Genomic DNA, 13,072 nt, shown 5'->3' with positions numbered 1-13,072 from the left:
ACCTTCCATCTCCATATCTCCTGTGGACATAATCAAAGGACTTCTGGGCTTTCCTAAACCTGATGAGACCCTTGAACATCATAATATTACATTACAAGGCAGGCATGGCTACCATCTTGGTCCACAGAGGCCACAATGTCCCCAGAGTCACTGTGTCATACATTTTAAGGATTCCTGAATAAGTAACTTTATCTGGACACTGCAATGGAAAACCATCATCTGAAGATTTGCAGAAAAAAACAATTCATGTTATTATATGAGGTATTATTATAGATCAATCAGATGGCAGTCAAGTTAGAAAAGACTATCTCTAGGTAGAGAAATGACAATGCATGTTTATAAGAGACATGATATTTGAGTAATGTGACTTGGTACTAGAGAAGGAAAGAAATATTCGTAGAGGTTAAAAACTGCACAATAAAATGAAATATATTTTTATTACCAGAATCTTGGAGTTTGAAAAACAGAAAGGGTTGAAGTAAGGCTAATCCCTGCAGCTATGATTTCCCCCAGGAGTGCTCAACACATAGGAAATAATGTGGAAGAGCTGAAAAATAGAAGAAAAAGAAAGTGTCCTAGAGGAAGGTTTCCTGTCTCCTTTCAAAAGTCCTTCTAGCTGGACCAAGTATAAAATTGACCTGAGACAGAATAACAAGAAAAAAAAAATGTTATAGTGTGCATATAGAGAATCCACACAGACTTGGGAGTTCCAGATCTAGTGAGGTAAAATGAGGTCTATATGGCATCCTGAACTAAAAGAGAAGGTGGACTGCAGAGGGAAAAAATGCAGTTCGGAGGGTGGAAAGAAGAGCAGATGTTTGCCCAACCGTATAGATGGGTCACTGAGATTATCTCTGCTAATTATTCTGGGAAAGACTCCCAATTTGGATTATTCAATGTACTTAAGGGAGGGACAAAAGTTTCTCTTGAGCCAGTAGGGTTCTTTTTTCTTTTTTTAAAAATATTTTATTTATTCATTTGACAGACAGAGATCACAAGCAGGCAGAGAGAGAGAGGGAAGCAGGCTCCCTGCTGAGCAGAAAGCCCGATGCAGAGCTTGATCCCAAGACCCTGGGATCATGACCTGAGCTGAAGGCAGAGGCTTTAACACACTGAGCCACCCAGGCGCCCCAAGCCAGTAGGGTCTTGATAGCCTTCAGCTCAGAGTAACCCTCATGTTAAAATGGGGCAGCCTATCCTTGGTCCCTACAAAAACAGATGGAATAAGATACTTAGGTATGCTAATTAGTAAAAGTTTGAAGTGATGTTCCACAAAATCTGTTCATCTAGAGAGAAGGGATTAATAATGCTAGGTGTTAGAGTATGGGAAAAGAATGTGAAATGCTATTCCCGTGATGCAATTTTTTGGAATTTAGGTTTTCAAAGAAGCAACAGTTATAGATGATGATAGATGTGTGCGGGGTGATGTATAATGTAGTGAATTCATCTTTAGAGGCCAGTGGGTTAGAAAGGATCTAAATATACATATTTCAAAGTAATCTATTAATATAATAGCAATGCAGGTAGAAATGTAAAGTACAAGCCATATGGCAAAGTTTTCAATGAATATGTGTGAGATCTACTAGTTATTTGTAGATGTCAAAGCTGCGGATGAAGAGTGTTTGAAGTGGGAGGTATGAAATGCAGTGAAATGAAAATTACCAGCCCAAGGGGAGAGACTCCTGAACTCCAGATTATGACAATTTAAGAGAAGCATCTATGTAAGAAAGCGCTTTTCCTTTTTCCTTGCTTCTTTGCCCGTCTTTTTTTTTTTTTTTTTTTTTTTAAGATGGAAAATGGGGTAAATTTTATGGGATGAAGCTGCAGCTGCAGATATGAGTTAAGTTTTCTGTCTTTTCTATGTCTTTTTTTCTTTTTGGGAAAAATAAGTTGGCTTTATCTTTCAAAATACACCGCAGTCTTTTCCTCAAGCCCTCCGCCCAATCCCAGAAAGTTTAAGGGGCTGAAAATATATATATTTGGCACACATATATTGTTGCTCTCTACTATTTTAATATACTTGACTTCTTCCTTGAATGGTAGAAAAATTTGGAGTAATAATAGCTTCTGGAAAAATAGAAAGCCAAATATAGAATAACATATTATGTATTACCACATTCCTTTATGAAAAGAAATAAGGATGGTTTGGACTTATGTCTGTCACTCAAAAACATAGTCATAAAATGCTGTTTTCCATGTCTTAAAATAATTCCCTGTGTACCCATTTAGAATTCAGCACATAGCTGTCCTCTGGACATAATGTTATACTTCTACACTGTACTGCTTTTTGAAAGGAAGCACAGTATTGATGAAAATTAAGAGAATGTAATCTTTGATTAAACTGGAGGAGGAATGTCTTTGTTGATGATGGGATATTTAGGGAGTCCAGAACCACCACCTTCCCCATTTGCCAACATAGAACATAAGGGTCAAGGATAACTCTGAGATTTTTAGTTTAAATGTCTGTGTGACTGACTGCTATTGCCGGCAAATGAGATACAGGCAGATGGTAGGGGAGTTTTGAGGCAAATAGTGAATATTGCGTGGGATATCTTGAAGTGATATTATTTAAGACGTGGTATAAGCATGTTATATTTAATAAAACAGATCACATAGAAAACATTGCATTCTCTCCTTGAACAATGCTCTCTCGAGTGGCAGATTGCCAGCAAGGGATTCTGCTAACTAACCCAGATGCAGGTAAAATTGCTAAAGTCCAGGTGGCAGAAGGAACATTGTATCTGTATGTTTCAGAAACAGATGGAAAAACAGAACTAACAGGAAGCCAGAGGGTGTGAGCAGGCTTTTTGACTTCCAGGGCAATCTGTCTGCTAAATATAAGGTAATGAATGACCTAATTGACTTCATTCAAAATAGGCTGCTCTGCTCTTTGCGTTGTTTCACTTATAGCTCCTTTTGTTACACATTCTAATGCCCTTAAGAGAGCCTGGTCTCTCTATAAACTGACGCTACTTAAAATCTTTCTCTTAGTATTTCCTCTTTTTTTTTTTTTTTTAAAGATTTTATGTACTTACTTGACAGAGAGAGAGAGACAGAGAGTGCAGAGCAGGGGGGGGCGGGGAGCAGGGGCAGAGGAAAAGGAAGAAGCAGTCTCCCTGGTGAGCAAGGAACCCTACTTGAGGCTCAATCTCAGGACCCTGGGATCATAACCCAAGCCAAAGGCAGACATTTAACTGATTGAACCACCCAGGCGCCTTTTAGTAATATCTTATAAAGTACATTTACTGATGTCTATAGACCTACTTTTGTTAGTATTATGTATCACAAAGCAATTAAGCTTACTGGTTTGGGTCCGTGATCAAAGGAATGAGACTGACACAAAGCGAAAGTCAAGCAAAGCTTTATTTCACGCCAAGCATCAAAAATCAAACCGACCAGTCGGGGCCGTCTCTTACAAAGAGGCGACCACGACCAGGACACCGACCCGGACGACTCCCCTTACCCTACAACGACGCTCCCGTCTGTGCTGCTACCCCGCAAGGCCACTGCCCAACGTCAACGCTCCCAGCCGTGATGCTCCCTGGCAAGGCCGCTCCACAGTGAGGCCCATGACGCTCCCCATGACCACGATGCTCCCCACATCCCCACACTCCTGAAGATGCAGCTCTGGACGCTCCCACAATGCTGCTCTGCTCCTGATGACCCTGATGCTCCCCACGTCCCCGACACTATCACTACTCCTCCCCTGCCTCATAGACTAACCTTTATAGAGGTGGTTGAGCCCGGCTCACATACAGGTGGCCGATGAGATTGCAACACACAGGGAGAACTGCACAGTCAGGCTCGGTCAGCAATACGGGTGGCCAATTGAATTTCAATTCACCATAGCAAATATATGCGCACCCCACTGACTGGATGTCTCCATTCAGCTGGCCTGCCCCCATATCAGGGGCCTGCAGACAAGTTCCTAAAGGAGGGGCAGGGTCAACCCAAGCTCACAATGAAATGGCTCCCTCTGGCCAACCAGGCCCTTACACTTACATTTTGTTCTATGTAATTTTTTTCTACCTAGAAATCATGTTTATGTTTCTAGGTGTATTATTTACTTGCCGCATACCTAGTTCTCTGACAACATCCTCTTGAATTTTTGGTTATCCCAAAATGAGAAAAAATCATGGAACATGGAAAAAACCTGTAAAGGTATCAAGTACTCTTTATATTAAACTTAAAAATCTTTTATAGTTTACATGTTCAATACTAGAAGTTTCTTGCCCCAAGTTCTTATGCTCCCGTTTTTGAAAGATATTTTCTCTGCATGTAGAATCTCAGATTGTCAATTTTTTTCTTCAAATATATGGTTTTGTTATCTTCTGAAGTTTATTGATTCTGATGAGAAAATAGCCATCATTTTTATTGCTGTTCCTTAAAATGAATGTTCCAATCACATTTATCATTGATTTTCAGTACTTTGATTATGATATGCCTAAGTGTGGCTTTCTTCATATTTTCCCCACTTTGGGGTTTGCTAAAATTGCTGCTTGTTTTATATCTTTCATCAAGTATGATCTATATCTATATCTATATACCATTCTACCTAAGGTTATGGGGCTCACATCCAATGTGGCAATCCCTAACCTAACTCTGGCCCTTTGTATTTGGGATAATGTTTAAATTCTGAATTCTCCTGAAATATTTATAATGATTAACTCAAATTTGAATTCTCACTTTCTTATAAGGAAATATCTCAGATATTTATTCACATAGGTCCAGAGTAGCATATGCTTAAAAGGACAATATGCATATTACAAGCAGAAAGTTCTTCCCTCACAGATATTATATGGACATTCAAACAAAGAGGAATTGTCAGTAGGAATATTTATTAATATTTATTGAACTTTCATATCAGTTGAGTTTAGGAGCAGATATTGGGGACAATTACAAATTTTAAAAAGGCATGTTATGAAGACTGGAGTGTGCATTCCAGAATTATGATATTAGGAGGAAATTTGATCCTCAGAAGAAGGTTTGAGGGCCACTACTAGACCAAAAGGACCAGATCAGTGAAAGATCATGAGAAGATGCTTGTGGCACTCAGACCTGGGGGACTGGATGGAAGTTGTTTTGCTCTTCCTTACCATTAGGCAATGGTGGTTGCAAAGCTAGGATCAAGGCCAGGAGTCAGAGGAGGCAGAATACCAAATGAACTTGCATTATTCCCATTAGCGGAAAATGTGTGTTGATAACATTGTTTCAATTATCTGAAAGGATGAAGAAATAAAATTTTCCAAAAAAAAAAAAAAAAAAAAAAAGAAAGAAAATCTGAGGGCAAGAAACTTCTTTAAAACTTTCCCCTATCATTTAAAATGTTAAATTAGGGGCGCCTGGGTGGCTCAGTGGGTTGAGCTGCTGCCTTCGGCTCAGGTCATGATCTCAGGGTTCTGGGATCGAGTCCCGCATCGGGCTCTCTGCTCGGCGGGGATCCTGCTTCCCTCTCTCTCTCTGCCTACCTCTCCATCTACTTGTGATTTCTCTCTGTCAAATAAATAAATAAAATCTTAAAAAAAAAAAGTTAAATTAACTTTCATGTAAATCTTTTTAAAAATTGTGTATGGTGGATGTGTGGGTGACTCAGTTTGTTAATGAACTGCCTTCAGCTCAGGTCATGATCCTGGAGTCCTGGGATTGAGTCCTGCATCGGGCTCCCTGCGCAGAAGGGAGTCTGCTCCTCTCTCTGACCTCCCCTTCTTGTGCTTTCTCTCTCATTCTCTCTCAAATAAATAAATAAAATCTTTAAAAAAGTGGTGTATGGTAACTTGATGAGATGTTGAATAAAGTTAACTTTCCTTGGATGGCGCCCCCCCCAAAAGACAGTTTTTCCTTATTACTTGAAACATAGTATACACTTATTAAAATTGGATGGACTGAAAAATGTACTCATATAGGTACTTGCTTTTGAATTAAATAAAAAGTTGTGGAGATATAGCCATTGGAAAAAAAAAAAAAAAACCTTGTTTTCTGAAGAATGTTAATTTAAAACTCTATGGCAGATTCATGTTTTTCTACTGTTTTCAGTTGATATTCCTCACTTTTGATACATGCTTCTAACAACCTATCCTTCTGATTATCTTTAAGATCTTTTCTGAAATAAGAAAGCATTTTCAATGTGTTTATTATTTTTAATGTTCACAAGAATTTTGGCTATATTTAAGCTGCTTGGATTTCTTATTCTCTTATTCTGCGTTCCTGACTATTTGTAGACTACCATGTTGTTAAGATTATAATTGCCTTTTACATAACCTACGAATTATTATATATATGCATGCATGCACCTGTGTGTTTGTGTATGCCTACATGTATTTCCATACTTGATCGAGAATTCCCTGAAAGGAGTGGCCTTTGCCTTTCTTAAAGCAAAGTTGATGTCACACAATTCAGAAAACTCCTAGGCAAAAAGAAGCAGAAATTTTATCATGACCTGTATACTTGGTAGATAATAAAAATGAAAGTATAGACAAGAATAAGATTGAACAGAGAAGGGAAAATTTAAAAAGAACTTGATTCAAACTTCTTATTTTCAAATGAAGATCCTGAGGTTCATAATAGTGAAGTGATTGACCCAGCAGCTTCCAGAAGTTTCAGGGAAGAGTCAGCCCTTTAGATAGGCTATCTTAGTATGCCTGGAGTCTCCATATAGTGAATCAATGTTTCTGTCAACCTGATTTTTGCCCATAGGGAACTAGTCTGTCTACTTTGCATCTAAGTTTGCAAACTTTCCAGTTTTAACATAGCAGACAATGCTACACATCACTACATCTCATCTTTTTTCCTGGTTGGTATTCCTGGTTTGCAAGCTTTTCATCGCTGGATTGGCATCCCTGTCTTCCTCCTGTTTGCCCTGGCCCTGCTGGGGAACAGCGTAATCATCATCACCATCAAACTAGAACCAAGCCTCCACCAGCCTATGTATTTCTTCCTTTGCATGCTGGCAGTGAATGACATGGCTCTTGCCTCTTCCACAACCCCCAAGATGCTTGGTATCTTCTGGTTGGATGCTCACAGGTTTGATTTTAGTATCTGCCTAGCACAAATGTATTTTATCCACACATTCTGCATAATGGAGTCAGCCCTCTTGGTTGCCATGGCGATTGACCGCTATGTAGCTATTTGTATCCCACTGCGTTATACAACCATCCTGACACCACCAATGGTCATTAAAATGGGTCTTGCTGGTATGACCCGAGCTGCCTTTATGGTTTTGCCCTGTCCTCTTCTTATTAAAAGGCTACATATTACACTAAATATGTCATTAACCATGCCTACTGTGAGCACATGGCTGTGGTGAAGTTGGCCAGTGCCAACACCCTCATTAACAGAGCATATGGAATCTCTGTGGCCCTTTCAGTGATGGTGTTGGACCTAGGGCTCATAGCCACATCCTATATCAAAATCCTCCAGACAGTCTTCCGGCTGTCTTCCCAGAATGCCCGCTCGAAGGCACTGGGCACCTGTGCTGCACATGTCTGCACTATACTTGTGTCCTACACACCTGTGCTGTTTAGTTTCCTAACTCACTGCATTGGCAAGAAGGTACCTCCAAGCATTCATATAATTTTTGCAAGTTTGTATCTTTTGGTGCCTCCCACAGTCAATCCTCTGGTGTATGGTGTCAAGACCAAGCAAATTCGTGACCGAGTAGTTAATCTCTTCTTCCAAACAAGAAGATTTCTGAAAACTAAAATACGTAAATTTCAGCCCAAATTAGTAAAACATGATTATTGAAAGTTATGGCTACCCTGATGAGTAACAGAAAGTAGTCTCCATCTGTTCTTTCTGGGTTCTCCTTATGCCTTGCAGCAGGAAGAGTTGATGCTGTCCAGTTACATAAAAAATTGGATTATATAAACTTCTGTTTTCAGTTGACTGAAATAAACTCAAATCAAATCATAATATGTCATATGGAAAACATTTAATATTTTCAACAATTTTATTATTTTCTATGTATTTTATCTTATTTTTTAAAATATTTATTTATTTATTTTTGAGAGAGTGCCTACAAACCGGAAGGGCAGAGGGGGGGGAAGAGAATCTCAAGCAGACTTTGTGTGAATGTGGAGCCTGAGAGGGACCCTGATCTCATGACCCTGAGATCATGACCTGAGCTACAACCAAGAGAGGGACACTTAATTGACTGTGCTACCCAGGCATCCTGATATATTTTAATATGGAATTATTTCAAAGTTATTTACATCACATCTCCAAATGTGAAATAACCAAACAAGTATTATCAAAATATAAAACTCTCAGTTAATTTGGTCAGGGTGGTGGGAATTAGTCTCTTTCTTTCAGTATAGTCAACACACTATGTTACATTAGTTTCAGGTGAGCGACATAAATATCCAACATCCCTCTACATTATGTTTTGCTCTCAAGTGTAGCATCTGCTGCACAGATACCATCTGTCACCATACAATGCTATTACATCATCATTGACCATATTTCTTGGGCAGAAGCTTTTATTCCCATGCTGCATTCATTCCACACCTGGAAACCTGTATCTCCCACTCTCCTTCACCCCTTTTGCCCATTGTCTCATCCTCCTTTCCACTGGCAACCACTGATTTATTCTCTATTTATAGGTCTGATTCTGTCTTTTGTTCATTCATTTGTTTTGTTTTTTAGATTTACATGTGAGTGAAATCATATGGTATTTGTCTTTCTCAGTCTGGTCACTTTGATTCCCAAAAATACATTTACCAATTGATGATAACCAGAAGTTTTATTTTTATTAACTAATATGTCTTTAAACAAACTTTAATTCTAGGATTCATTACCTAAAGTATGTATATATAAGCCATAACAGCAGCAAGCTGCCTGCAACCTAGACTTCTGATAAGGGAAATAATGACCTTTTATGGCTCACAACATATTCTGGAATAATTACATGATGACTTGTCATAATCATAACCAAGATAAATTTCTTTTAACAAACTAATAATTGGACAAAACACTGTGATTCTTATTAATCCCCAATTTGTCCATACATGTATTCAATTTAACACTAACTCAGTGGGCTTAAAAAGTAAAAATTAACAGGGCTTTAGGCCTCTTTCATCACACAGGACATTTGCAATTATTCCTGGGTGGGATAACCTCACCTGATTAAACAACATTCTGTTGTAGTTAATAGTATGGTCTTTCATCTGGATGTTTGGGTTTAAAATCTGGCACCACTGCTTTTTCATTGTGCGTCTTTGGGTATGTTCTTTGGCTGGTACAAGCTTCAACTCTCTCATTTATAAAATAAGACATTATGAGAATTTAATTCAGATGAGTAATAAAAGATTAAATGAATCATCATAAAATGTACTCGGGCTAGTTTTTAAAACTTAGTATACATTGTAAACCAGTTAAGTGTTAATTTTAAACTGCTGATGATGAGAGATTATTTTCCAGATATCGTTGTCAATTATTAAATATGGGAAACCACTAATACACATAAGTCTATGTGTATGTAAGATGAGGAATACTTTAAAACAGGTAAAATAAAAATGAAGAAAAGAAGTATTAAAAGCCTGAAAACAAAATTTTAAGTCTGAACAGAGAATACCACAAGCCTAGATCAATGACAAGGATAGGGTATTTGAAACAATTTTTCACATTTTGCAGTCTATCCCTCCATTCTGTCCAGGGTCCTAACCAGAATTCAAAGCTGACAATTACTGAATTCGAGTATTTAACTGTAGTTACAAAGAACAATAACTGAAAGTTGAAAATGACTACATAAGCAGCAGAACTGAGGTGGCAGAAGAGAGAATTAATCACATGAAGAGAGGCCAATTGAGATTATCCTCTTTGAGGAACAGAAATAGAAAAGAATGAAGAAAATTAACAAAGCCTTAAGGACCTATAGGATACCCAAAAGTATACTGACATATACTGATGGGAGTTGTAAGAGAAGAGGAGAGAAAGAAAATTGGGAGTGGGGGGGGGGGACTTGAAAAAATAATAGCAGAAAATATCCCAAATTTAATGAAAAGCATTAATCTCTATATCCAAGACCTTGACAAATGCTACTAAGTATTAAAAAACAAAACAAAACAAAACACCAAGAAGTGAGATAAACTCAAAGATATTCATATATAGACACATCATGGGCACCTGGGTGGCTCAGTGGGTTAAGCCACTGCCTTTGGCTCAGGTCATGATCACAGGGTCCTGGGATCGAGCCCCGCATCAGGCTCTCTGCTCAGCAGGGAGCCTGATTCCTCCTCTCTCTCTCTCTCTGCCTGCCTCTCTGCCTACTTGTGATCTCTCTCTGTCAAATAAATAAATAAAATCTTAAAAAAAAAAGACACATCATAGTTAAATTGACAAAACTCAATCGAAGATAAAAAGAATCTTGAGGCTGAAAGGGGGAGAATAACTCATTGCATTCATAGGATTCCCAATAAAATTTGTAGCTGGTCTCTCATCAGAAGCTATGGACAGCAGAAGGCATGGGCATATCATATAAATTTCTCTTGAGAACTCATCCTCGATGTATGTTATTTAGAGGTATATTGCTTAATTTCCAAATACTTTGGGGATTTGCTAGGTATCATTCTATTACTGGTATCAAGTTTAATTCCATCACTGTCCGAGAACACAGTTTGTATGATTTCTGTTATTTTAAATTAAAGTTTGCCTTATATTCCATAATTTGATCTTGTTTAATAGATCATATTGATTTGTATTTATATTCTGGTCCTACTTGATTTTTCAAAAAGATTTTATTTATTTATTTTCAGATAGAGAGAGAGAGAGAGAGCCCAAGCAGGGGAGGAGCAGCAGGCAGAGGGAGAAGCATGCTTCCTGCTGAGCTGGGAGGCTGATGAGGGACTAGATCTGAGTACCCTGGTATCATGACCTGAGCCAAAGGCAGACACTTAACAGACTGAGCCACCCAGGTATCCCAAGGTCCTGCCCGATTTTATGCTTGCTTGATTTATCAATTCCTTTTTCAGTAATGGGTAACACTAGAAAAATTTAAATGTTATGCTCATTCAAAAGCTACACCTGGATGAATATAGTAGCTGTATGAATAATTGCCTAGTAATGGAAATAACCCAAATGTTCTTCAATGAGTGAATGGATAAACACATTGTACTAAATCCATACAATGTAATATAGTTGGATGTTTTCTAACATCATGATTACAATGGAGGTTAAATGACTCTATACATATGTTAAATCCTATCATATTGTATGGTGAAAGAAAAAAGTGAACTCTTCCTTATGATAATTAGTTTAATTAAAAATTTGTAGGTAGTTGTAGGTAGGTTAAAAGTAAAAAAAAAATAGGAAAAATAAAACACGACAGGGCTCTTCATTAAAAAAAGTAGAATTGATATATTAATACAGACAAATATACATCAAGACCAGGAGTATTACAAGAGATAGAGGAACAGTTTCTAATTATAAAGGTGACTATTCATCAATAAGGCATAACAATTATGCAAGTGCTTTTATCTTATAATTAATTTCAAAATTCATGAAACCAAACCACACAGAAATAAAGTTGAAATACAAAAAGCAACAATTATCAGTGGAGATTTTAGAATCCTTTTCTCAGGAATTGATATAAGAAAATTTACAAAATGACATTTTGAACAAAACTCTCTATCATTTTGATGGAACGGGGATTTAGAGAACATAATAATAAAAAATACATAAAGTATATTTGTAGCAGATTCAGTGCTCAAATACCAAATAGACAATTTGTCAATGTTATAAAGATACACAAAGAAATCTGATGTGTAAGGATAGGACAAGAAGAAATAAAGTTGTCATTTATGGATGATATGTTAATTTTCTTAGCAAAACCAGATAGTGCATAGAAGAACAGCTTCTAATTATTATTTTTGACATGAGATCAACTTAGATAATTTATCTGTTGAAGTACTATAGATTTTTAAATTAAAATTAAATATAATATTCTATTTTAATAGAAATAAATGTTATAAAGTATCTACAAACCAGCCAAAAAATATTAAACACCTTTATGGATATTTTTTTTATTTTGATTCAATTAACAAACATAGAAATGATCTGAGTGAATGAGTAAAATATTAGAATGTTCTCTTCTCAGTCACAAAATCAATGCAAACCAATATTTCAATTGCATTTTTTAGGGACTGGAAAACCAACTCTAAAGTTATATGAAAATTAAATGTTCATAGATGGAACATTTACTTTTGAGAAGTAACAGCAAGAGTTCTCAAAGCATACTACTAAGGCATGGCAATGAAATGTCATATGTAGGCACAAAAAGATAAATACAAACATAAAAAATAACTAGAAAGTGTAGAAACATTCATTTATATACAGGAATTTAATATACATTTAAGATGACACCACAAAATAATGGAAAATAACGAACATATTTTAGATGCTTCTGATAAAATGGGGTTATTTTTATAAAATAAATAAATAAAGGTGAACCTCTACCTTATGTCCTATAGAAAACATGGTGAACTCCAAACAAATGAAAGTCTAAAAGCTTAAGTTTTTTGCCTTTTAAAAAAATTATTTATTTATTTATTTATTTATTTATTTATTTGGCATGACAGTATTCATTGTTTTTGCACCACACCCAGTTCTCCATACAAACCCAAAAGCTTAAGTTAAAGCTAGGAAGCTAGTAGAAGGGAATGCGGGAAGATAACAAATAAGTGTATGAAAGACAAAAAAATTCCAAAAGCACAAGAACATACTGTGAAATTTTCATGACTTTTTGTCAAATGCAGGATTTTTGTAGCGCTAAGAACATCATAGACAAAGGTAAGAGATCAATTGGGAGAAGGTGTTTGCAATGCCTTTGGCAAGACTGATATAGGAAAATCTAATTCCTGCACAACTGCAAGAAAAATACAGAATCTCCAATAGAAAACTGAAGAGTAAAATCAGTTTATGGCAGAGAAAATGGGACATAAGACACTCTAACATGTAAGTAGATGATCTTACTCTGGGTAAGGAGGGAGGTAGAAATTAAAAGGACCCTGAGGGGCGCCTGGGTGGCTCAGTGGGTTAGAGCCTCTGCGTTCGGCTCAGGTCATGATCTCAGGGTCCAGGG

At 37.0% G+C, this 13,072-nt stretch overlaps 1 protein-coding gene across 1 annotated transcript; it reads left to right on the top strand.

The window, feature by feature from the left end:
* Positions 1 to 2,642: 2,642 nt before the first annotated feature.
* LOC116599789 (putative olfactory receptor 52P1) lies at positions 2,643 to 7,740 on the top strand. Its single transcript, XM_032359764.1, is given in 4 exon segments — positions 2,643 to 2,792; positions 3,421 to 3,560; positions 6,739 to 7,244; positions 7,247 to 7,740. Coding segments are annotated over 4 exon segments (1,290 nt in total).
* Positions 7,741 to 13,072: the final 5,332 nt, after the last annotated feature.

Source organism: Mustela erminea, chromosome 9 (assembly GCF_009829155.1).
Source record: "Mustela erminea isolate mMusErm1 chromosome 9, mMusErm1.Pri, whole genome shotgun sequence".
Classification (NCBI taxonomy): domain Eukaryota; kingdom Metazoa; phylum Chordata; class Mammalia; order Carnivora; family Mustelidae; genus Mustela; species Mustela erminea.
Note: the sequence above shows the minus strand (reverse complement) of the source record. Positions and strands in the feature narration are given on the sequence as shown.